This window comes from Pogona vitticeps, chromosome 12 (genome assembly GCF_051106095.1).
Source record: "Pogona vitticeps strain Pit_001003342236 chromosome 12, PviZW2.1, whole genome shotgun sequence".
NCBI classification, from domain to species: Eukaryota; Metazoa; Chordata; class Lepidosauria; order Squamata; family Agamidae; genus Pogona; species Pogona vitticeps.
The window spans coordinates 2,676,826-2,703,362 of NC_135794.1; the positions used below are offsets into that span (position 1 = coordinate 2,676,826).

A 26,537-nucleotide genomic window follows, 5' to 3' on the forward strand; every position below is an offset into this window, starting at 1 on the left:
GACAAGCACTCGGAGCAAACGTCAGCCTCTAGAATGTTGTTTCAAAAGGGAGCACAGCGGATGTCAACACAGGACAACCACACAGCCAAAAAACTCTGTAATCTAGACAACAAACAAAGCTTTCTTACCCACCCCTAAAAAAAAATGCACTTAGAAAAACAACAACCCATCCACTGACAGGAGAAAAACCAATCCTAGAAGATGCAAAAGCCCAGAAATACCTTTTTCTTTTATTAATAAAACACTGTTCAGCTTCAGTTAAAACACGTCTGAGGTACAGCGGAGAAAACACAACTTCTACGGTGTGTCGTAGGGTCCTCATGGTTCAGTCAAGAGAGTTGTTTTTTCCACCCCCTCACCCTCCCTCACAAGCGTATCTCATCAAGAATGTTCGGAAAAAAAGGCTCGTTAGTGTGGGGACAATGTATGCGGTAGCCAGCGTCCTTGCTTCGCTTTATTTTTCAACTCCCCCCGCCCCGCAAAACGTGCCGCTGGATGATGCCGTGCCTGAAAACCAAGGCGTTGAGATATTGAACACAGAGAGAACTTTGAGAGGAAGACTCCCTCAGGGTGTTTGCTGGACTGGGTTGGCCTCCAGCTTCTCCCCTCAAGCCCACAGACCCTTGGCATCATCCTCCATATGAGTTGCCCGGTCTTTTTAAAGGTCTCTCCAGTGGAGCTTGTAATTCATTCCTTGGTGGAGCCAGGTGGGGGTGTTTGTGGGTCTCTTCCTGTCAAAGGATGGTCTCTCGGCAGACTCCAATGAAACTGTGGGGCCGCCCCCTCTCTAAACGGTGGGCGACGGAGGCCCTGTGTAAGAAGGCCACAGGGGAACTCAGCGCCCCACAGCTCTGCAGGTGGAGGTCTTCCTGACGTCGCTTTCTTGAGGTATCCACCTGCTGAGAGCTGGTGATCACCTGGCAGGGCAGGAGGTGGGAGGAAGAAGACAAGGAAGAACACGTGACAGACAAAGATTTCACACACACACACAAGCAAGAGAGCATACGTGCAGGGGGTTTGTGAACGGATCCACAGAGCAGCCTTGAACTTTGGGTAGCTATCTATGTAAGTACAGTGGTGCCTCGCTTGGTGATGTTAATTCGTTCCAGCGAAATCGCTTAGAGCGAAAACATCATCAAACGAAATTTTTAAAAAACCATTGAAACACATTAAAACCCGGTTAATGTGTTCCAATGGGCTGAACAGCTGCTCGTCCAGCAAAGATCCTCTATACGGCGGCCATTTTCACTGCCTGTAAAGCGAAGAATCTGTCCTAGAAAACAGCGGGGGGCCATTTTCTTCAGCTGGTGGCCATTTTGAAACCTGATGACCAGCTGTTTGCTGTTCAGCGTAAAGTGAAAATTGGTTCCCAAAGCAGGGAACCAATCGTCGCTAAGTGAAATTCCCCCATTTAAACCATCGTTGTGCAATCGCAATCGCAAGTGCAAAAACCTCATCGTAAAGTGATTTCCTCGTTAAGCGAGGCAATCGTTAAGCGGGGCATGACTGTATGACTAAAAAACCCCACTGTTTTCTAAAGGGTCTCCTTGGCCTAAGACAAGCACCTGATTTGTGGGAAAGGGTTAAGCCTCCATTTCTTCACGAAAACAAAGCCTCCGCACTGGTCAATGGCTGGGTGACAGCATCTTGACAAAAGACAGATTTCCATTAAGAAAAACCAGGGCTTTGGAGCCAAACAAGACAGGAGCTGAGTGCCATAAGGCAGGGCCCAAACATTTCACTGCCTGAGGCAGAGCAGCACATGTTCTAAATTCCCACTCAAGGTGCCCGCCACTATCCAAAGGATAGCTCAGTGGTTTAAATCTCTAGCTGTGGAGCCAGAGGTTGGGAGTTTGATTCCGCCCCACCCCCACCCCCCGGGGACTCCTTAACAGGGGCTGGAATCAATGATCCATAGAGTTCCTTCTAGTTCTGCAGTTCTAAGATGATTATTTTGGAAATGCTTTTCCTCTTCTCTAGCAGTAAAGAAAAAATAATAATAATAAGAAACCCCTCCTAAATAACTATTACCAGCCCCTTCATGACGTACAAAATGCACCACCTGAAGCTCTTGCCTAACAATAGGGTTGGACTTGAAGAGTGATAGATACTTGTTTAGTTTTAGGCAGTTGGTATTCTCCTATCGCTGCAACCAAGAGAGGCATCTCCCAGCATGGTAGGCAGGAGCAGACGAAATGGACTAGAAGGAACCAGGCATTATCTACGCTATGCGAGTGTTTCCAAGTGCGCCTACACCATGGTAAAAGGGAACTGAAGGTGGGGGAACACTAAGAGGTGGGAGGAAAGACCCAGAAACCTTGTTCTGTGCAAAGGTTCCCAGCCAACCCCTGTGCCATGCAAAAGGACATAACGACACCTTCTGGAAGGGCAGAGAGTTGCTTATATTGCTGATGAGGATGATGGGGAAGGCAACTTGGTGGCCGTTCCCAAGGTGCAGAGAATCGGCAAGCTGGGCAGAGAAAAGAGCAGCCCCAGGAGTCACCAAGGGTAGCCCCTGCCCTGTGGAAGTCACCCAGAGGTGCTGTACCAAAACATGCACAAGCCTCCGTGGAGCAGAACTTGGGTGCAGTCTCTTCCACCCCTCGTGCTTTTCCACAGTGACCCAGCAGGTACCTCTGGGGGAGGGAGGCACCTCCTCGCACCTCCTGTTCGCATACAACAAGACCACATGTTTTTTAAAATTCTTCTTCATCCGCAACAGGGCAAGATCTCATCCTTCAGTCTCGGCAAAAGAGGTTCCCCATCTGTCAGAACAGTATTTGCACCAGACACCTACAGAGGGGCTGCTTTATTTCATGGACTCTGAAGTATTAGGACATGGATGGGTTGCTTTCATCTTTTAGAATGATGCTGACATTGTGTGTGTCTCTCTCTGTGTGTTGATGAGTGTGTGCATGTGTACACTTTGCTTCTCAAAGGAAAAAGATGATAGTTATGCACACAGATGTTTTTCAGAAAATTCAAATGGGACCAACAAACCTCCCTCTCCTCTGGTTCTAAAAGCAAAGCATCTTGCGTGGTTCAGAAATTCCTTGCTAAGGTGTCGCCTCCTATCGAGACAGTCCAAACGAACAAGCAACGGAGTGAGTGCTTCCACCCTGACTCCGGAAGACCTACAAGAAGGCCAGGAGTACAACAGCCTCTCCTCCTGTTGTTCTCCAGGGACTGATATTCAGTGGGTGTATCTGAACGACGTAATTAGAGCCGCTTGATCCCACTTGAACTGCTGTGGCTCCATTCGGTGGTTCACTAAGGGACTTGGGACTCACTGAGAGATTGCTTTAGTGCCCTCTTCTGAACTACTGCTGACAATTCTAAGGACCTCACAAATCCCAGCTTTTCCTAAGAAGCGAAGCGAAGTGTGCCACTGCTGCCCCATAGATCTTAAAGCACTCTCTGGACAGTTTGCAATTTAGTTATGCAGGCTATACATTGGTTTCCCTCTCCCCCCCCCAAGTGAGCTGGGTACTCAATTTAATGACATCAGAAGGATAGAAGGCTGAGTGGACCTCGAGCCAGCTAAGTGGGATTGAACCTGGGTCTGGAGTGGAGTTTTGGCTGCAGCGCTGCAGTTTAACCGCTGGACTACAAAATGCAGCCATGGCACTAAAACTGGCGTCAGACGCAGGTGGTGGTGAAACATCACGTTGCGTTTCTCCCCCCCTCCCCCCCAGTTGTGTTGTGTGTGGGTTTTTTTAATCAACCAACTCTGCTTCATGCCCTCCCCTGCTCCAGAGCACCCCTGGAAAGCCACCCACCTGGTCGATGACGTTGGCACTAAAGACAGCCTCATCCATGTGCCGCTCGTCTGACTTGATGACCGACCGGATGCTGTTGACCACGTGGCGCACCTCGGGAGGCAGGTTGCAGTTAGAGTGTTCCAAAAACTTGGCCACCAGGATCTTGTGATCCTTGTAGGCCTGGAGGTCCACCAAAGAGTGGGGCCGCTCCTTGCACACGGCCTGCAGCGCCTTGGGCTTCCGGGAGAGCTCAGCGTTCGGGAGGCGCCTCGGCTTTGGGGAGAGGAGGTTTCCAGCATCCTGACAAGCAGAGGCAGCCACGTGAGCAGCAGAGACAGGAACTAAAAATAAAAGGGAGAGGGAAGGGAAGGGAAGGGAGAAAGGGAGCTTTAAAAGATGGTAACTTATTTTCGAGGCCGTATAAGCTAGGCAAACACCTCTTGGGGGCCGGTCACTTGGCTACGAATGCAGGAGCGCGGATCTGTGTTCAAGGAACTACAATTCCCAGAATTTTAAAAACACAAGTCAGCACATCTTAAATTGTTAGCATGAGGGGCTGTAGACAGGACTGTTTCAAGAGTTATTATTGTCACCTTTTTTCCTGCTGTGGTTATTACTGTAACTACTGGTGCTATGGTTAAGCTCCCACAGTCGTAAATAATACCTTTACAAGGCCAACCAAAAAATGGAGCTTACCCTGTAATGTGATTGTGTAATATTTCAAACGCAGTAATTAAAATAGCCTTGCAAAATGTTAGTCTAGTATACGTAACACATGATTAGTTTCCCCAGTGAAATTACAGGGTGTACAGTGGAACCTTGGAAGTACAGTGGGGTCTCGACTTACGAACTTAATCCGTATTGGAAGGCAGTTCTCAGGTCGAAAAGTTCTTAAATCGAATCTGCATTTCCCATAGGAATGCATTGAAAACCATTTAATCCATATCTGCTCTTTTCGTCCATAGAAACTAATGGGAAGCTGCTATTCCGCCTTCTGCCACTAGAGGGGGATATTTTTTTCCTTTTAACCTAAGATGACTTAGCTTTAAAAAAAGGGAAAAAAAGAGTTCGTAACTCGAATCTAAGTTCGTAAGTCGAGTCCATATATTCCTAATGAGAGCGGTTCGTAAGTCGAAACGTTTGTATGTCGAGCCGTTCATAAGTCAAGACCCCACTTGTAACCAGTTACGAGCAGCAAAGTTACCTGTAACAGAGTAACTCTCTATTTTTTGGGTCACAAGGGTGGAACTAAGCTAACAAGAGCAACATAGTAATTTTATTACAAGTCGCTCTTTCTGGCACAATACCATTTTTCTAGTTACTCCCCAAAGTTTCCTTTTCCAAGATTAATCAATCATAAATGGCAACAGGAGTGTTCTTCTGTTTTGTCTTTTTGTATCTTCAAGGTGCAATAGCAGAACTGGCCACTAAGGGGAACCAAAGAGCACTCCCTTGCATTTTTCTGGCTTGTTAGTTATGGTAGCACAACGTATTAATAACACGCAGCACGACAAATTACTGACCTTGGGCAAAGACAACATGATAGTAATGCGCTTGGTGTAAAATAACCAGTGATACTGCAAACTCCCCTTGAAAATTAAGATGCCAAACTATCCTTTCCCCCCCCTTTCCATTTTTGAAATGCTCTTTACCTTCTGCCCTTGATGAACATGACAAAGGATCACTAGTGGATCGGACAATATGGGACAGCCTTGTTTTCCTCGAGCGCTGTTGCACCATCTTCTCAGGGCAGCCGAGGGGCAAACTGTGTTCAGGCACTAAAAAGCTGGTGTGGTAAGTCTGTGGGGCCGCTGTCTGGCTGAAGAACCCACAGCACGTCTTCCATGGCTTGGGTGGGGGCAGGGCTGTCCTTGCTTGAGCTAAGCCATGGGTGTACCTTTCGGCGGCTCCAAAGGTCTCTGGGGAAGAGTCCGATGACTGGCTAGGAGAACGTGTCCCATACTCCTGGTCGTGGGACCCCCTGTCTGTTTCCATGCAGGACTGGCTGTGGCAGCCGCCCGTCTCATCCTCCACAGAACACGGAGAATGAGTCTTACGCAACCCGCAGTGGACGCTGTAGTCCAAACTGGAACAACTCCGATTCGATGCTCCTTTGCGGGTCGTGGCGTACGACGACAAGTCAACTGACCGGAGGGACTCCAGGACTCCCAGAGACGAAAGATCGTCTGAGGAGTTGGTGTGATGACCAAGCATGTCGGCAGCTTCAGAGGTCATCTGGGAAGTGCTCTCCATCAAACCTGGAAGGCAGATGGTTGCCATGGCATTACTGAACATCCTCCTGGTTTATCAAGTTACTCCAAAAGGCCCAGTCCTTCACGTAAAACACAGCGGTTTGGGCATCTGGCTGCAGAGCCAAAGGTTGGGAGTTTGATTCCCCACTGGGCCTTCTGACGAGGCTTAAGGGCAAGTAGCTGCCCCTTGCGGTTTCCTCAAGTGTTGCTAAATTTCCTGTCACTGAATAGTGAGGCGTTACAGACTGAAACCTTTCAGCTGCCATCTAACCTGAACCAGATACCAGTCTGGAGGCATTTATGTCAGGGATTCTCCGACGACATTTGAGGTCAGAAACATCCCAACCGCTCTTGTTTGGGAGACGATGGGCCAGTTAAGTTGCAGTCACAAGTCTTAGCTATTTAACACCCTCACCCAGAGAAGCCTAGCATAACGGCAGAGAGCTATCCTGGGCTATTAATAAAACATGTCATGTACATAAGCCATCTGCCAAGACGGCAGATCAACTCAGGATATGGATCACGCATGTTATGACAAGATAAAGAGGAGACCCTTTGCTGTCAGCTGAGATACCTGATGGGGCCCGAGCTTAAAGGCGAAAAGGCGACAGAGATACCTAGACAAATGAATGTATGGGATCTTCTCTTTCCCCCGTCCCCTGTCCTGTCAAGAAAATTAATGAGCAAAAGTGATAAAAAAATTAATTTTTATTGAGCCGTCCTGATTTCGGGGATCAGCCTTGGAAGAAAAACAAAAACAACAATGGAGCAATAGACCATCTCTGAGGGTTATTCGTTTGATTCCTAGAAGAAGAGGCCATTGAAAATGCTAAGCTATTTTCCATATCTGAAAACATGTTCCCCATACCTGCAGGAAGTCTGGATAAGAACAGGACAGATAGCCTGCTAAAATTTTTTTGAAACCCTGTATTTTGATATATGACATTTTTCTTGCCATGTACTTTAAAGAGCTAAAGATCTTGACTTGATGCAACAGGAAAGAGGGGAATATTCCTGGCCTTTCCGAGTCTTCATTTCTAATAATAAGTTCTGTTCTTCTCTGCTTTGACTGGGAGCTGAAAGCCCAATCATGAGGAAAGACGCATTGGCTTCATCGGAAGTAAGCCCTACTGCTCGAGAATGTATCACGAAGAATCAGAATCCAAAACAGAACAAACACATGCAAAAATATACCATAGTTGCTACGGTAAAGTTGCTGTGTAACCAAGCATGTTTTGTGGAAGCCTTCATCGGGGGGCATGCAATGAAATTCCTAAGATAAATAAAATCAGCTAGGATAACGAAGCGGGCTATAGAACATGTAGAGAAAGGCCAATAGAGGAAAAATACACCAACCACATAACAAGAGCTCATAAAAACATCCCAGAACACCCCCAAACCCTTTTCTTTTCGATGCTAAGAGGTCTCTCCTTGCGTTTAGGATATACATCCCCATCTGTTTGATTTGTGACTGTCTTTAAGTTTTGGTGCAGCCTTTAACAGGTTTCTCCTACACAACTAATGCTTCTTTAAAGTTATCTCTGAGACCTCACATTCGGCCAATTAATTCTATGCTGGTTTAAGAAAAAAAAATCCCTTTGGTCTCTTCTGGATCTACTACCAATCAATTCTGCTGGTATTCAACGCTTCTACATCTGCTAGGGATGCTTCTGTATTGACTTCCCACAGGGCAGGGGGCTGGACTAGGTGACCTCTGGGGTTCCCTTCCACTTCAACGCTTTTACAAATTTAGCCTGAGGCAAGCAAATGGGCATTGCTCAGATTACCTTGACTGCTAAAGCCTGCTGTGGTGCTCCTCTCCACCAGGCTGGTCTCAGTGGCTTGCTGGTCCATTGCTGTGACCTAGAACCGATATAAATGAAAAGAGCGATCGCCTTTTAAAAGTTATGCTAAGTTTCTTCTTTAAAAACAAGCGCCTCCAATCTGTATTCTGGTTTTTGCAATTCCCGCCCCCCCCCCCCCCACACACACACACAAACACACACAGCCCGGCAATTTCTGGGGAAAAAGAAACCAGAAAATGTTTTCAACTTTCCTGGAGACAGGCTGGAAGGCTCCCTTCCCAGAGATTAGGAGAAAAGATACTTTTGCAACTACAGCACCCAACATCCCCCAGGCAAGATCTGGACCTTCTTGGGTAGCAGCCAAAAGCTGAGTCCCAGACAGAGCTTTGCCAGAAACAGAAGCAAAATGGTGGCACTGGGAATGTACTGGGACTGGACCGGGGGGGCGGAGGTATTAAGACACACACACGCACCCAAAATCCTGAAGGGCTTGGCTAAAGTTACAGTCACCGATATGACGGGGAGAAGACAAAGGATAAACTTTCGACTGCATCTGAGGGTATTAGCAGAACCTTATTTCCTTTTATTGCATGTTGGCAAATCTTTGGGTCCGATTTAACTCCCCCTTGACAATGTGTCCCACAACTCAAGTCCCCATCCCGGCTGAGTGTTATTACTAAACAAAAATAGCCTTTGGAGATGGAAAATGCATTCACAGAATACATTCCAGAAATCACACCATGTTTTTGAAATAGATCGTGAGGCCTTGAGGAACCTGACGGTATGTGTTAGAACAGTGGTGTCCAACCTTGGCCTTCCAGATGTTCTTGGACTTCAACTACCAGAAATCCTGGCCAGCAGAGGTGGTGGTGAAGGCTTCTGGGAGTTGTAGTCTAAGAACATCTGGAGGGCCAAGGTTGGACACCACTGTGTTAGAAGCTTCTGCTGCCCTCCCTCCCCTTATAGTGCTTGGGACATGAACGGGAGAAGGCCAACGGATTCCAAAGGCATGAATTATTGGCTGGTTATATCAGTGGTTCCCAACTTTGGGTCCCCAGATGTTCTTGGACTAAAACTCTCAGAAGCCTTCACCACGAGCTGGGCTGGTCAGGATTTCTGGGAGTTGTAGTCCTAGAACAACTGGGGAGCCCCGGTGGGGAAGCAGTGCTGTAAACCAAGACTTGACTGCTGGCTTGCACTCCCCCGAGAGATGGGGGAAGCTGAAGAAGCATTCATCCACTCACTCTTGGAGCAGTGAAGTTTTCCATGGGAGGGTAGGCAGTACTGCAACAAGATCAATGCCTGGTGCTGCATGGCTTGGATCATCCTCTCCACCCATCATCTGCAATATTCACCCTTATTCTTGGTGCTGTTAATACAGGCTGATATGAAAAAGGCGGAAACCTTCGAAATGTGGGTCTATTGCCACTGATACGATTTGCAGACATTGTGTAAGCACTGGAGCTTTAAGATAAGGAGATCTGTCAGCGCTGGTCAATATTCTGTGATGGAACCTAGAAGTCAGACATTAAGGGCGTGCTGAAGCTGCATTTCAAAAAGTGTAAGTAACACCTTTCTAGATGTGTTAGAAGAATGAAATGCACCATGTAAACATTATATCTGAGAATGGGCATTGTATGATGTGATGTGTTCTGTCGTCCTTTATGGTACGGAATCACAAACTTCAATATACGGAAGTTTAGAAAATAAAGAGAGAAATATTCAAAATGTGGATTTATCACAGGCACTAAGAATTTATAGGACCAAGAAAGTGGTCAGTGAAGAAGTAGTAAAGCAGATGAATAAAGGACCATGAACCCATAAAACGTATAAAATGGAAGGAGCTAGAATACTTTGGCCACGCAGCGTGAAATGAAAAGGAGAGGTTGTCAGAGGTGATAATTCAAGTCAAAATAAATGAGGAAAGAAGGGAATAAAAACATACTGCCTGCAAAGGGCCTTGGGAATTGGGTTGAATGTTTACAATGGCTGCTTCTGAAGACAGAACGGTCAGAAGAAGGCAACGAGGATGGTCAGGGGATGATCTGAGGAAAGGCTGGAAGAACTGGACATGGTTAGCCTTCAGAAAAGAAGACAGGGGGCAGCACTTTTCAAAGACTTGAAAGACTCCCCTGCAGAGGAGGGGCAGGATCTGTTCTCGATCATCTCAAGAGTGTAGGATATGCAACAATGGGCTCACGTCAAAGGAAGCCAGATTTTGGCAGAATATCAGGAAAAATTTCTTAACCACGAGAGCAGTGTGACAAGGGAACCGCTGAGGGGGTGAGCGCTCCAACGCTGGAGGCCTGCAAGAGGAAACGGGACCCCCACTCTGTCAGATCTGCTTTGGGTTCGAGGCCCCCTTCCAATTCAACTATTCTATGATGATGAGCAACCTCTGGAAAAAAGTACGAAGGATGATGATACTGCTTTGTGGTGCTCCCACTGGCACTCCTTCCAAAGAGCAAGAGGTGGTGGGGGAGAGCAGCCCTTTGCTCGCGGGCTGGCTTGTCGTGATGGGAGGCACATTGAAAGGAAGTCCTTTGTCACAGCTTGGGGGGGCGGGGAAGAGTTGTGTTTTTGTGTTTTTGCAGCCTTTCACCGTTATTTACGCTTGCTGTCACTGAGCCCTTCTTTCAGCGCATCAAAAGCCCTTCACGGCCAAGAAAGCAAACTGTGAAAACTAGCATGGCAGAAATCACTGGCGGCTCTTGGACGCTGGCGGACGATCATCTCCTGAAGAAACAGCCAGCGCCAACGCTTCCTGCGCTGGTTAAAAGCAGTTGCGTTCCTTCGTCAGAAAAGCTTTCAAATGTTAATTGGCACAAATATATATAAGTGACACTCCTTGCCAGGAGCATTGACAAGGCGTTGTAAATTGGATAATGGTTCCCAGCAGCTCTTACATCGCCCTGTAATTACTCGCTCTTGAAAAGTCTCGCTTAGTTTCCTAACTGGCTGCAACCTTCGGTTTTGTTTTTCTTCTCTTTCCGCCAACTTAGTGGGCTGAGAGGACAATACGGGACAGAAGTGAAGGGTGAGTGGCCAAACCTCTTTCCTCCCTTGAAAGAGGAGAGCGCCAAAAATGGTCTGAAGCTCAACATCAAAAAAGCTAAGATCATGGCCACTGGTCCCTTCCCCTCCTGGGAAATAGAAGGGGAAGCTATGGAGGCAGTGACAGATTTTACTTTCTTGGGCTCCATGATCACTGCAGATGGAGATAGCAGCCTCGAAATTAAAAGATGCCTGCTTCTTGGGAGGAAAGCGATGACAAACCTCAACAGCATCTTAAAAAGCAGAGACATCACCTTGCCGACAAAGGTCCGCATAGCCAAAGCTATGGTTTTTCCAGTGGTGTTGTATGGGAATGATTGCTGGACCATAAAGAAGGCTGACTGCCGAAGAATGGATGCTTTTGAATTGTGGACTGCAAGGAGAACAAACCTATCCATTCTCAAGGAAATCAACCCTGAGTGCTCACTGGAAGGACAGATCCTGAAGCTGAGCCTCCAATACTTCGGCCATCTCATGAGAAGAGAAGGCTCCCTGGAAAAGACCCTGATGTTGGGAAAGGGTGAAGGCAAGTGGAGAGAAGGGGACGACAGAGGATGAGATGGATGGACAGTGTCATCGAAACGACCAACATGAATTTGACCAAACTCCGGGAGGAAGTGGAAGACAGGAGGGCCAGGCGTGCTCTGGTCCATGGGGTCACGAAGAGTCGGACACAACTAAATGACTAAACAACAACACCTAGAATGTTTTGTGTTGCAGTCACACTGAATATTATATCACCGTATGCAATGTAGTTAGAATGCTGTTTGCAATCCTGGAGATGAGGACATGTTTTCCTTGTGGAAAGCTTGATCTTTTATTGTTATATTAAAGCTTTTACTTTGAAGTTAAACCTGTGAAGTTTTTTGATGTAGAAGCTAGTTGCCCCCCCCCCCCGATCTTTTAGATTTCAAATCCCAGAATCCTTTATACATATATGGCTTTGCTTGCTGGGGCTTCTGGAAGCTTAAGTTCAAAATGTCTGGTAGTCCAAAGGTCGAAAACCACTGAAAATATATCCAATGTACCCTTTTAAACTGAATGCTTTATAGGCTTCATTGTATAGGTAACACGAGCACTTATTGGCTTTCAGCATCCTTGGTAGCAGGAAGCTCTTTATTTATTTATTTATTTATTTATTTATTTATTTATTTGATTTATATCCCGCCCAGCTGGTATATTTATACCACTCTGAGCGGCTAACATCAGCATATATACAATTAAAATAATATAAAGCCAAAAACATCAATTATTAACAAACCATACCGAAAATAATAAATGATACATAGATAAAAGAGAGAGAATAAATTAGATTAAATGCTGGCAAATGCTTCTGATTTTGGAAGCAGGGGAAATATATGTATGTTTCACCACTTTGGAAATAATTCCTTTGCATCCATTTCAAAATTTGATGGAAGACCCACCATGATCCCCCTCCTTTTTATTTCATCAAAGAAACAAAGTAGAATCCAAACAGATTTAAAATTCTTTTTTTAAAAAAAAAAGTTGCCTTCCCATCTTGGCACCACTGGATTCCTCTACCACTTAAACTAATTAAGACTTTGACTGATTAAACCGCTTAAGATGCTGAGCCATAAAATTCAGCACATTTAAAAATAACCCGTAATCCTCATAAAAGCAATTTTAGCTGCAACTTTTAAGAATCTTATATAAAATGCAAAATTTAAGTAGGGCATAAGAAAAATTGCAGCTCTACGGGCCCCTATCCGTTAGGCGGAGTGGCGCAAGGGCCTCAGGTGAGAAATGCTGAAGGACAGCAATTCAATCCCCTAAACGTTCTTTCTCAGCCTTCTGGCTTTTCCTAAAACTATCCCATTTCCTCATGTCTTGTTGTGAATACTGCTGAAATGAGTGTTGAAATGAGATGCAACTGCTAATCCAGCTGGTTTCTGTACGGGGAAATTAAAGGAGGAGACCTTGTCCTTTCCCACAGGCACAATGGAGCTGCGAAGCTCATCCTTTCCTTCTGGCAGGCACAGAAAATGTCTTGGGCTGTCGCTGGCTACCTTCTTAATCTTTGTTGCTCAAAGCTTAAAAACTAGAACCATTTTTGAGAATATTAAGGTGAGCATCTGGTGACTCCAAGTTCAATGGAGCGGTAAATGGACTCATGGGTTTTCGCTTGAGCCATCCCCAGGGCTGAGTCTATTTTTGGAAGAGGTTCAGCACCCTGGAGAGCTCATGAAGGGGTCACACAAAGGCCAAGAGCTAGTTCATCGCCCCCCAGCAAAAGCGGAGCCACCTGCTGCCCCTCGGGTCCTCTGCATCTCAAAGCATTAGGGAATAACGACTTTTTCGAGACATACTGCATTTACAGTTTAGATGGCCCGATCCAAACGGGTGAGGCAAGAATGATTAATTTACACTTTTGGATCTGACTTTGCCCACCAAATCGGAGATACCTTTTTGGAAACTACAGGCTCAATCCTCCAGTTGTACCCTCCAAAACCTAGATAGGGAGAAGGCTGAATTGGTCATAGCGCAACGAGAAAAGAAAACCAACACTCGGAAAACCTACATCCTCTGTGAAGCTGATGAACGAGGCTTACAGTCAAATAGTCTTCTGTCATGGCTGCTTTTGGGGCAGGGGGAGTGTTGATTGATTTTGAAAATGTAGGTTCGGACTGACAACTAAGTGAAAGAGACCCATGCATTCAGCTCTGCTCATACGGTTCAGGCACATTCCCCCTGCAGTGAGAGTGATACTCCATGGGGAAGTGAGGAGACCTATGAATCACACCACATTTGGCCCCTTTTGAATGATCAAATCTGCTGGTACCTTGTAAGTATCACTTGGGGTGGGTATCCCTTACATCTCTGTTGAGAGAGTTCATCATCATCATAGGCATCCTTCAGTCTCGAGAGACTATGGTAACATGCTCTGAATTGAGGAGTGTCCTCTCCAGAGCATGAAGCCTGAGTAAAGTTATATGGAGGATAGGCTGTTACCCAAGCAGCAGATCCCCCCTCTCCACGTTGCTGAAATAGTCCAATGATGCATAAGCAAACAACCAAGTATAAGCAACTTCTGGATGGCTGGGGGACGGGGGGTGTCACACGTTACCTAGCCCTTGGAGGGATGTCTCTCTGATGCCAGTGGGATCACAAAGAGTCTGGAGTGGAGGAAATCATCCCTGTGTGATACAGCACCGGTTATGTTTGCAAATTCCCCACTTCCACCCTTCTCTTACCTGGCTTGCAGGGGTCTGTCCAACCACTGCTTCGTAGGGAGGGGGCAGCTCCGTCGGATAGAGGATCCCGGGGCTGTTGATGGCCACTTCATACAAAGTACTGAAGGGCGAATGGGGGAAGTCCAGATGGAGCCCCCTTTGAAACAAAACCAAAGGAACAATGATGATTAGGAAAAAAAAATATGTACTTAAAGATAAAGCAATGAAAAGCATAATAACTGCACTTTTCATGTCTGTCTTTAATCAGTTTGATGCATTCAGATGAATTTTACTTACATAATAATGTGCCCTGATTAACTGAGCAGAGTACGATCAATAACAGTATCCACCACAACAACAAGAATGGGGTCCAGATTTAGTTAGAACAGACCCAGCGGCCCAAAAGCCACCTCCAGTCCAAACTTAAGCAGACTCACTGACTGCTGAATGGTTAAGTCAGCACACAGACCCCCACAAATTCAATGGCTCCATTGAGTTGGGATTACTAATTGGATTCAGTCCGGTGAAATCAATGGGAATCCCCATTGGCTCGGTCTACGGCTGAAGCGTGGCCAGAAACACTGTCATGGGGACAAGCGAGTGAAAAACATACACACTTGTCAACAGAGCTGACTCCAACGAGCTACACAGTAAGCACCATCACAAAGAAGTCATTCCCGCTTCTCAGCTGGCGAGAAATGCTTTCTTTAAAGCTTATTTCTATAGTGATGGCAGTTAAAAACACTGTTGGGGGTTATGCAAAAATAAAAGAAATATAATCCTTCCTTTCAAACCATTGTTTCTTACCCATAAGCAGATATAAGCCAATTTAACGGGCACTTTAATTTTGAAGGGGAAAAAAAATCTCCCTAGAAGCATAATTTCCCTACTGCTGTTTTTTTTTTGGGGGGGGGCTATTTTTCATCCTCCCCACCCCCAATGTTGTGCATTTTGGCAGAATAGGGGGGCTCTGGCATGCAGCAGAAGGATGTGCTTTGCCTCCCCCCCCCCAAAAAGACCAGGAGTCATAAAGCCGGCGGGCAGAAACACTCACCTCTGCGCTTCGACCACAGGTGTACAGGTGTATTCCGGTGGGTAGTAGGGTGGGGGTGGGATGGGAGGGATGAACTCATCAAAATCTAGAGTCTGGTGCAGGATAGTTCCGTGCAGTGTCATGCAGTCTGGATTTGCAGAGTGAGACCTCTGTGGCAGGAACTGATGGATCAGGAAAAGAAGGAAGGAAGAGGCATCAGAGAAAGTCGCCGGCATTTTTGGGTAGCTTTGTTTTGCTTTTAAACAAAGATCCACTCGACCATTTTGGAACCATTTTAGAAGGAATGCTGGTTCCCTTTAATGACTACTAGCCATAATAGAATGGCGGAATTTAGTAACGTGACAGTATTCTCAGCTCATGAACAGAAAAATCAAGCTTAAGCTTGGCATGCCTATAAAGTCCACAATGCCATGCCATACAACAGGACTGAGGATTTGTATTTTTTTTAATGTGCCATCAAGTGGCTTCCAATTTATGACGGCTCTATGAATTAGTGACCTCCAGAAAGTCCTGTTGTCAACAGCCCAGCCCAGACCATGCAATTGCAAGGCTGTGGCTTCCTTTGTTAGATCAACTCATCTCTTACTGAGTCTCCCTCTTTCCCTCCTATAAAGACAACTTCATGTTTCAGTTGCATAGTATGCTTTTCCAGTGGTGCCTAAAAAATTCCAAAAACCCTCTTTATCCTAGAAAAAGCAACCAGAAGACATTCCTAATTCCACCCTTCGTTAACCTTGTTCACGCTTGTTATGCTACCTTTGAAATGTAACTTCACCATGCCGTTTGCTTTGCTCCCAGTGAATGTCTTGCAGGTAACTACATGGCTTGTAAAAAGTCCCTTCCAGGTTCAACCACAGAATATTGCCCAGAGCGGACAATCTTCTTATCTCAAAGCTCCACAATGTTAACACCGATTCCCTTAAATTACACCAAGGCAAAAGTGCCAGGAAAAAATAAATAAATGGGTCACGAAAGTTCACAATCACCTTCCTCCTGGAAGAAAAATTGTGTGTGGCCATTAAAAAGAAAGTATTTCGTAAGATTAAGCAGCAGGAGGTAGAAGAAACTTTAATCCTGCACTCCAAGATTGTGTTCCAATCTCTAGCACTGTGAAATTAAATCCCAATCAAAGTATTAACAGAGTTATAAATTCACCATATCATTTGGTACACCAAGAGTGTCTGGGTTTCTTTTAAAATACTTATTCTGAATGAAAAAGGCTAGTTCAACTATTAAAGCTAGAAGGCCAAGCTTTATGGCAAATATACCTGGCAATTAAAAAGTATTGACTTTTCATACTGGTTTGCCATTCAACCAACTTAGAAATTTAATCTTTCTTTCTTAAATTTGCATACCGCCCCATTAGTGCAATGCACTACTCTGGGAGGTTTACAGTCAACAAAAGACATTACATATAAAGCACAAACTTGCAGTCACTTAATATACATCAAAAGGCAGAAATGTGAGAATAAAATGCAGCACAAGGTGTGTAGACATATAAAGCAGTGGAAAATAGATCACGCAGGGTTGCCAAGAGACCTCTCTATAAAGGAATGCTTTTCCAAGAGTCTTTTAAAAGTTGGGAGGGAGGGAGCCGGGCGCAGCTCCATGGGCAGTTGGTTCCAAAGCATTGGAGCCACAGCAGAGAAGGCCCTGCTTCTAGTAGATGATCTCCTGGCCTCCCTTGGAGTGGCTACCTGGAGGGTCATGGCCTGGGAGGACCTAGTGCAGGGGGTGGGTGGGGGGATAACCTTGGGAAAAGACTACCCACAGGTAACAAGTAAATGCCATTTGAGCAGGGGTGGGAAATGCCCATTTCCCTTCAAGCAGTGGCTCTCTGTTCCCCCTTTGGACTCTGTTGACTCCAGCTCCCATGGCAGTCACTACCCACCATGGATGAGAATGGAAACCATTTCAATGGATTTGGTTCTAATTTCAAGAAGCAGTTTTTTTCAGCCATGCAGCTCCAAAACCAACCCACATGGAACATGGGCGGGGAAATCTTAATGAAGGAAATCAAGACATACACACAGATCAATATCAGGCTGACTGGTAACTAATTTTACCGGTCATTAACTTTGCAGTGGTACTTTACACATTCACCATCTGTAGTTGGATCTGTCTTTCATTACAGTCCCAGGGAGCTACTTCCTACCGGATCCTTAGAACTGTGTAAGTAACAGGTAATCTTTTTAGAAAAGGTAGTGTATTCATTTGGCTGGGATATTCATGGCATAACTACATAATTTAAAAAAAAACATAATAAGATAGTCTGTTGAGTTACTTTTTCAGTGTAACAAGTAGCATTTGTGTGTTGCTTCTAAAATACTGCTTTCTGGTTTTCCGAAGTCTATTTATAACCCGAAAACCCCACAACAACCAATATATTTATTCTATTCAGCTTTAGTTCCCTGCAGCACCACCAACAAGCTGGAGCGGCATCCGTAGAAGGGAGACCAAGATGATAGAGGGGGTGGACACTGAAGTCTTGTTAGGCAAGGTTGAAGGACCCGGGGTGTATTTACCCTGGAGAAGGCTGGGAGGAGATTGGGTAGCCCTTTTCGAATGGCTACAGGGCTTTCACAGAAGGAGACTCCTACTACTCGAGCGAGCAGAACATGAACGAAGAGAAAAGGAAGAAAGGAGATGGTGGCTAGACATGAAGAAGACCTTCTGACATAAAGAGCTGCTTAGAAAGGGGTTGATTTTCCTTCAGTGGAGATTCTTAACCATCGGTTGCCCAACCATCCATCAGCTCCGACATTCAGGCTTGAAGCAGGTGATCCTTGGTGCCCCTTTCAACTCTTTCTATGATTCGTTATTAAAAGATGAAAATGGAACTAAAAAGCAACAGGCTTGTTTTTAAATAATGACTCTGCTGCTTTCGTAACGTGCCTTCAGCACAAGTCAAAACTTATGACTATGGACATACCCTTGATTGCCTCTTGGATCCGTTGACACATGAACCAGCTAAACGTGTACACTGCTTTCCACCCATGACCACCCCATAACTCCCCGGAGAAGGTCAATATGCCAGACACGACCACAAGTAAGCACATAAAGGAAGGTTTCGCTTTTTTTCAAACAGCCTACAAAGAAGCTGAAGTTTCAAGAAACCACTCGGAAATACGACAATTATGGTAATTAGTTCTGAAGTGGCAAATGCGTCCTTATTAAAGTTGGCAGACAAGACAAATGAAGAAGGGGAAATACTTTGAATAGGGGAATTCCCTTGGAATTTGGGTCTTCTCTTGTATTAAGCGGTTCTTTTGTGAAGTTGTCATTTCAACATTTCTAACTGTTAACAAAGCCATCAATCTTTGACAAGCTTTCCCTGCTACTATTCACAGGAGCTTCTCTAAATCAGTGACAAGAGAGGGATGGGAGGGAAACGTCGCACCTCCGCAACATGCACACACACACACTCACACACTCACACACTCACACACACACACACACACACACACACGCACGCACGCACAACCTGTAGCCAACGGAAGGCCTTGGCAATTGAAGGCGAGCTGCACAATGGATCGAGATCATATGTAAACCCGACCACCCGAAGTGACAGCTGATGGAGCACCCGGGCTCACCTTTCTTGCAGGCTTTTAAAAGAAGCCGGCTGGCTTCCGGCATCGATGCACTCAGACGCCAAGTTCACTGCTCGGCCATAAATTTTTAATTAGATACCTTTCAAAAAACCCATAACCCTTGTAAAAAGGTTACTCGAACGCCTTGACAGGCTCCTGAGGATTTTCTACTGCCTCAGAGAGGCTGCCTCGAATTAAAAAGAGGTCTCTATCTTGTCAAGGGAGTGTTAGAAGGACCTCCCAGAAGCCTACGGCTGGTCCTCTTTTGCTCAAATGCAAAACACGGACAAAGGCGCGCGGAAGCACAGCAAAGTTTTGCTGAGAGGTAGCGGGTCTCCAGGCGGGCCCAGATCCGGATGGAAAGGGTGGAGATCTATTGCTTATGCTCACAGCAATGCTAGATAGCCAAGCAGGAGAAAAACGAGACACGGAGCAGAGAGGTATGAGTGTAAACCTGATGTACGGAACTGAGAAGAACCCAAATATCTTACATACAAGATTCTGCAGAGATATATTATGATCTTCATAGGCAAAAGGATTTGTGCCCCCAAAAAACTGAGAATACTAAAACGATAAACAGGTTAAATATAAAGTAAAACACAATTCAGTTAAAATCTGTACAAAGGATTAATGCGCCTAATGCACTTTTTTTTCCCCTTTGGGAAATGTTTGTTGAAGTTCATGAAAATTTGTAAGAAAGGAGTTGTGTTGTAATGTTAATTATTTCATTATCGAGAAAGAAAGGGGAAAGTCAGAAAGGCTCTAGTCGCTTTGATTTGCTTTTTCATTCAATAAATGGATGTTAAAGGGAGGGCTTTTTCCTTGAGATGTCAAAGAGTGCATTTCTCGATTTTTATGTACAATTTGGAGGATGCCCTCTGCAAAAAAAAAGTCTCCTGGGGCCTTAGAAGCCCACAAAACACATATTGCTCACCCTGGTTCTAACTGAAGTTGCCAAGGACTGATGGAGGGTCCTTGTGAATGCCAGGCATCATCCCTCATATTTCCAACATTCACATCACCAGTGCTGTTGCATTTTCAGTCAAAGCAACACCACTGGGGGCCCTGGGAAACTCCAAGATTTTTAGAAGTCCCAAGAAATTGTAGGGGAAAATAAAAACCAGAGCGAGAGACCTAAGAAGCAGACCCCTGGCTGTCTAATAGGACACCAATGGGAATGGAAGCGAAGGTCTGGCACCCTGTTCTGTGCTACAAAGTTTTGTTGCAGGTCCCACTTGTGAGTTTTCTCACTGAGCTCTGATCCTCTGCGCTCAGGATCTGTTGATGAAGGTGTCCAAAGGCTGTTTGGTGACAACCTGCCCTAATGAGACCCACCATGGATTATTATTAAGCCTTGTGGTTAAACTGCAATACTGCAGTCAACACTCCACTCACAACCTGCGTTCAATCCCAACAGGATTAACCTTCCATCTTTCCGAGGTCAGCAAATTGAATATCCAGCTTGCTGGAAAAGGGGGCAGGAACAGCTTGCAACCATCCTGTCCCTTGCAGCGCTGTGAAAGCTTCAATGAGCTTTTTGTATCTACAACCCTTCAGATCCAGCCATGGAAGGAAGGTAGCTTCTAAGTTTAAAGAAAGAAATATACTTTGCAATCCAGATGAATGAATGCTTTCAAAATGAGGTTGCTCGGAAAGGAAGTTCCACGAATGGCTTGAAAGGTCTGCAGGGAGAGAGTTCTGTCTCACACGTGGAAGAGGACGGTCAGAAGGGGAGACGCTACGGTTGCAGGCAGCTTGGAGAAGTACTGCTCTATAGGCTGGCCTCCCGAGGTGGTGGGTGCAAAATCGCTGGAGGCTTTCAAGAAAAGATGGGACAGCCCTTTGTCCCGGATGGGATGAGATCTCCTGCCTTGGGCCCCAGGGGGTTGGGCTACAGGACCTCCAGGGTCCCTTTCCAATCCTACGATGATTCTACGCTTCTATGTAGAATCACCTGAAAGGCTCGCCAGCTATGTGGAGACTCTCCACACCTGGCGGAAGCGTTTCTCTTCAGACAGTCCTCGTGTCTCCACAGAGACAGGGATGGGCTAAAATTCTTTCCCTGCTAATACTTTCAAATTAACCTGTATTTTTGGATGGCTGAAGAGGGCTTTACGGGTCCTCCCATCTTGACAGGTGTTTTTTCGGAGCTGGAGGACAGATTGGGCAGGAGCAACTGTCAGAAGAGAGGGAGATAAAGACTATTTCGTCTCAGAGCCTTGGAAAATCCATTCAAACCGATCCTCTACGTACAAAGTCCGTGGCAAATTTTGAGTGGAGGCCAAGGGCAAAGAGCGCAACGCCTGCTTTGGCCCATATCTCCAAACCCTTCAGGTGTTTAAACAATGACACTTGAGGCCATCAAAGAGGCCATGTATAATTTAAGGAATCTCCACCCAAACGGGGCGCTGGCCGTGGAAGAGGAGAGAATCGACTCTGAGTCATAAAGGCTGAAGGTGACTCACGAAGCCCGTAAATAGATCTGATGGCTGTGACGAGGCTGAACGCCCGTTTTGGTGTTGCTAAGGAAGAGAACGTCTGGAATTCAGGAGGGGAGGGTGGAATGACACCTTTCAGGAGGGGGGAAAGAAGAAGGTGGAACAAATTTACTAGAACAAAAAATTGCTGTCCCTTGATGATCATGGAGGTCACTGAGCCTTGGATTCCGGCGAGGCCAAACGGGAAACCTTTTCCCATCTGAGGCTAAAGGACCAAAGGGTTCCCCTGCTCCATTTCACGGAGGGAAGTCGGCCAACATGGTCGTTGGCTCTTCCTTCATCTGGGGCCGTAGGAGAGCTTCCTCCACCACCGCTGAGGGCAGCCGAGAGCAGAATGGAGATCGTACGGTGCGGTACACGCACGGTGATATTTTCCTCAAGAGAGGGGAACAGCTTGGATGGACCACTCGGGAGGTCAAGCTCAAGGCACAAAAGCCGAGGCTCTGGGACCACGATAAGTGTCATGGCTTCCTCGTGGGAAATCCTGGGGTTTGTGCTTTGGGGGTGGTGCACAGAACTGGGCTCCAGTTAGCATAACTTTGTCGTTACAATTAAAAATAATGCAAAGTAGATATTGTCAAAGAGAACTCTGCTTATGTCCTGTGCATAATACCGTATCTATCAACCATAAGTCAAAAGGGCTGCTCCCGCTCAACACTTTTAAACTGCGAAGAGCCACAAATACATTAACAAAGGGGTGCCATCCAAGCGACAAAATGAAACACATAGAGTGCTGAGGAGTAAACCTCTCCCTTCCCTCCGCTTTCTGCGCCAGCTCTCTTTGACCAAAAACAGTCCCCACAAAATGGATGGGAAGGGGGCTTAGCCAGAAGGGCTTCGATGATCCAGCCTTGGGACGTCCCACGCGGAGAAAAGGAGCAGAAGAAATATCGAGTAAACATTCAGAGGAAGAAAAGTCTTTATTCCCTAAGGGTCTGTCTGTGAAACGAGGAACAAACAAGGGATAGAAACCTCTGCTGATTTTCACTGCGACGGACTAAGAGAATGGACCTCCCTTCCTGCTGGAATGTTTCTGTTGTTTGGGCCAAGAAAGTTTGAAGCAGGACATTCCTTTAATTCCTTGTTATATTAATACCCTTGTGAGAACTCTCAGTCTGATGGCCACTGGCTAATAATCTTATCTTAGCTCTCTCTATTAATACCCCAGCGTTCCTCCAAAAAGCTCACGACTCTTCCTCTCCCACCCACCCCTTTATCCTCGTAACAGTCCAAAGTCAACGTATGAGTTTCATGGCTGGGCAGACATTTCAACCATACGTTCCTGAAACCTAGTCCAGCACCCTAACCCTGATCTCACCTGGGCTTTCCTAGCCACCCAGGCTTCAAATTAGTCTGACCTCTTGAAAATGAGGCCACTGTGATTCTTAGGGGAAGAAGCATTTGGGGAGAGGGCAAGGTCTTCATGAAAGGGCTCAGATCTCACCAGGCACCCTCTCCTCCTTCAACAGCTCCTTCTGGCCCCACACCTGGCCCCACAAGGGGATGGTGCCGACCGAAGAGGCAACACAAGAGATTCACAGCCATCGGGGACACTGCCTTAGAAAGATGATTAAAAACACCCCTCCTTCCAGGAGCCCAAGCCCTCTTCCATCCTGGCTGAGAGTCCTGCTCGCGCAGCATGGATACACCGAGGCAAGAGAAGATTAGATATAATTAGATGTTCCCCTCATTGGAATTCACTCACCATTTGGAGAACGTCGGAGGAGACCATCTGCATGCAACACATCGCAGTTGCCAAAGCGCAGACAATCGTGGAGATGATATTGAGAGCACACACGCTAAACAGCAGGTCCTGCAGAATAGAATGAGGGGGAGAGAGAGAGAGAAGCCGAACGTCACTCCTTATCACAGCAAGACAGACAATGGATGCTGAAGGCATTATTTTAGCAGATTGGGTAATAAACGGTGTCAACGGCTATCTAGCTGATGTGGGTCTTCATTAGACCTGTCCAATTTACCCTGCACGTAACCCTTTCTAGCTCGGAAACCAAGGTGGAACCACAGGCAGAGAAAATAGTAGAAGAAAAATACAAAGATGCAACCTCTTTGCATTGGTGGGTCAAAACCATTCAACCGGGAATCACAAGAGTGCTCATTAAAGCTTTTTTCTACCTGTTTTATGTCACTACAGTCGGCAAGTACAGAGGAACACTTTCCTGGCTGTCTCAAGGATACTTAAAGGCAAACTTAGGAGGAGGAACATGCCGTGGAAAACCCAGAGCTGAACATCCCACCCCATCTGTAACTTTGTTCAGATCCTGAGAAAGGCAGAAGCAGTTTCCACGATCCGACCAGCCAGGAAGACAGCTGGGAGGATTCAGGGGAGCGATCCAGAAAGGATATTCACCCCAGCCTTTTTGCTGGCTGTGTGCCAAAGTCCCAACCTCAGTTACAAGAGAGATCCAAGGTGAAACAAAGTAAGTTCATCATGTTTTTTGTAGAAGTGGTTGCCCAAAAGGCGAAAGATGTGTGCCTTTCACAGCAATGGCTTTCTTTCCCTATGTATCTGCCCTTGGCTGCACTCTGTTTTCTGACTGGCTACGGAAAGATAAACATGGGCATAATTTGCAAGACTTATTCCTGAGACATGCACCTTGGAGGCTTACCTGTATCTAGTAATGACTCCCCTTAACATCTAGCTTGATTCTTTGATTTGACCTTGTTCTGAATGACAAACATGCCAGATCCCTCGAATTGCTCTGGGACCATATGAGTAACAAATTATGTTTTGCTAAAGCAACCAGCTTTAGATGAGCCCCATGGCACAGCGGCTAAATTACAGTACTGCAGTCAAGACTCTGCTCACAACTTGAATTTGATCCCAAAGGGCCCAAGGTTGACTCAGTATTCTTGCTTTCCAAGGTCAGTAAAAAGAGTACCTGGGGGCAATCTGTAGCCTGCAAAATTAAATTGAAAAACACCCAGAGAGTGCTCTATGGGGTGGTAGAGAAGTCAAAACGATCGACCGACCAACCAACCAACCGACAGATTCTGGGATCATCATCCAAAAATGTACACCAAGGATAATGCACTATGTACATATTTTGACTTGAGTGGTAATTTCCACACTTATCAGGACTTCCATTTTCTGAACAGCTGAAGCCAAGATGAACACATAGTGTGTCAGTGGTAGAGTATATGTTCAAGATATCAAGTCCAAAACCCAGAATCTCCAGTTCAGAGAATCCCAGGGGGCATCGCCAGGTAGGAATGCGTGGATCCTTCTCTGCTGGAAATCCTGGAGGGCCACTGCATGTCAGAGAAGACAACACTAGATGAGACAGGCGCGTTGTCTAATTCAATCTATGAAAAAAGCAACCAAACAGACAAAAAACCGAATTGATGGACAGCCTCTGCCAGTCCCCTAACTAATATGTTGTCGGAGCTGCAGAAAGAAACCTCAGCAGAATCCAAACCTCCAGTTACTGAAATAAATTTCCTGCTATGCCAATGAACTGACCACAAACTTTTGGCTTGGCACGGGGAGGGAAAGAAAGGGCATTGCCCATTTCAGCCTGAATGCTGTTGGCTGTTGGCCATGGATCACAGCCAAGAAACAGTCCACAAAACAGCTCAGCGGGTCCCATTGAACGGAGTGTCATGAGTCAGAGAAGCCATTCTTACGTATTTATCCTTCATTCTTTTACCTCCTCCTTCCCCAGACCTGGAAATATTATTTCTCACAAGGCAGTTCATAAACAACTTCCAAAACAAGAGCAGCAGCAACAAAAGACAATGGCATCAAAACAGGAAAAACAGCACGTCTCCCGAACAAATTCCTGTAGGCAGCTGTGCGACACAGAACGTCGTCTGGATGGAAGAAGCAGAAAGAGGTGGTCTAGGCAGATTTTCCTTGGTTGCTCTAGTGGATCAGCTCAGCCAACGATCCGGGGACTAGAAAAGCAGCTTAGCACAAGCCTTTATAGCAGTGTAGACATGCTGGGATCTTGGGGGGCTTGTTTCCTTCTCATTTTGGAGTAGGTACTACGGCTGGCGATGCAGACTAGAAAGCCATGTGGTCCCAATGCCCCTTTCATTATTTCCAAATACTAAAATAGTAATACAAGATGGAACAAATACCAACGACCCGGAGCGTTGCTAGCGACAGCCACCCCCTGGGGAAACCAGGCACGCACTCCGGAGAGAAAGGGGTGGCCTTGGGCTCAGATCCTGGAGGCTGTCTCCACCTATTTTCAAAATTAATTAGAGGCAGCACGTAGCAGAGAGGCGTGATTAGCCGAAGTGCTCTCACCGTGATTTCACAGGACGTGTCGGCAAATATTTGATATACAACATGCCTCTCACGCGAACAGCACCGCACCATTTCATGGGCAACGGCCACTGTTCCTAATTAACGACTGCCACTCTTAAAGTTAAAGAGCGCAAGTGGAGAAAAGAGAAACATTTGGAAAATTAAAGCCATAAATAACATTCCCCCCCCCCCACTCCTCTGGCCTACCATTGTTAATTAACACCCATCTATTTTATTTTATTTTTCCCCCCAAAGAGCTTGGAACGAGGATGAAGCCAGAGTCTGAGAAACAGAAGCTGGTTTTTGTTTCAACAACACCATGGTTTCCCATGTTTTTATCTTAAAGAAGAAGGAAAACAACAACGCAAGGTGTCGGGTGCAGGATATATGCCTTAGAAGCCGGTATGCTGTGTGCAAAATGCAGCAAAGTTGTGTAAGGTGTTAAGATGAGAAGAGCAATATGTGGGTGGGTGGGTGGGTGGTAGTCATGAACACTCCCAAATTCCAAAATATGTTCTTTTGAGTTGTGGGTCATTGTGTTGTTGTCTCTCTTGACACATTAACGCATAACCTAAATTGGTTTGAGGCCAGTTTCGCCATACTGCAACCTGAGGGACTTGGTGATACATTTGTTTACGGGAGAATGAAGAACCCGAGGGGTTCCCCATCTGCCTCGGTTCTCATTAATTCTGAAACAAAAGCACAGAGAGAGAAATGAGGAAGAGAATCTAACTTCTCTTCAGCGCCAGCAGACGCCATAAGGTTACTAAAAGCAAGCATCACCGTTTGTGGGGCAAATGCATTTTCAGAACAATAGGGGATACAAGGCAGGAGGGAAATGTAGGTGGAAACAGGAAATTTAGCTAACTCTGTAGTTCTCCTGGAGGTCCCTCAACCCCCTTTGCAAAGAAAGTATCCTCCAAAACTGTAAAAAAGTGGAGGAAAGAGAAGTGAATGAATGAATCAAATCTGAATGCAGCAACTGAGTCTTGAAACAGAGGTGATTTAAATGACTAATCAATAAACAAAGGAACTGAATACAACGTTCGAACAGAACTT

The 26,537-nt window shown here is 45.9% G+C and overlaps 1 protein-coding gene across 3 annotated transcripts in view; it reads right to left on the reverse strand.

Moving 5' to 3' along the window:
- Window positions 1-210: 210 nt before the first annotated feature.
- Window positions 211-26,537, reverse strand: part of ENTREP2 (endosomal transmembrane epsin interactor 2) — a 142,282-nt gene continuing 115,955 nt past the window's right edge. For all 3 annotated transcript variants that reach the window (XM_072981539.2, XM_072981540.2, XM_072981541.2), the window contains exons 5-11: window positions 22,911-23,018; window positions 15,118-15,278; window positions 14,085-14,220; window positions 7,801-7,876; window positions 5,414-6,019; window positions 3,780-4,102; window positions 211-917 (exon numbers count right to left, since the gene is read on the reverse strand). In XM_072981539.2, coding sequence (XP_072837640.2) covers window positions 735-917; window positions 3,780-4,102; window positions 5,414-6,019; window positions 7,801-7,876; window positions 14,085-14,220; window positions 15,118-15,278; window positions 22,911-23,018 — 1,593 coding nt within the window. In that variant the 3' untranslated portion in view covers window positions 211-734. The remainder of the gene's footprint in view (window positions 918-3,779; window positions 4,103-5,413; window positions 6,020-7,800; window positions 7,877-14,084; window positions 14,221-15,117; window positions 15,279-22,910; window positions 23,019-26,537) is intronic.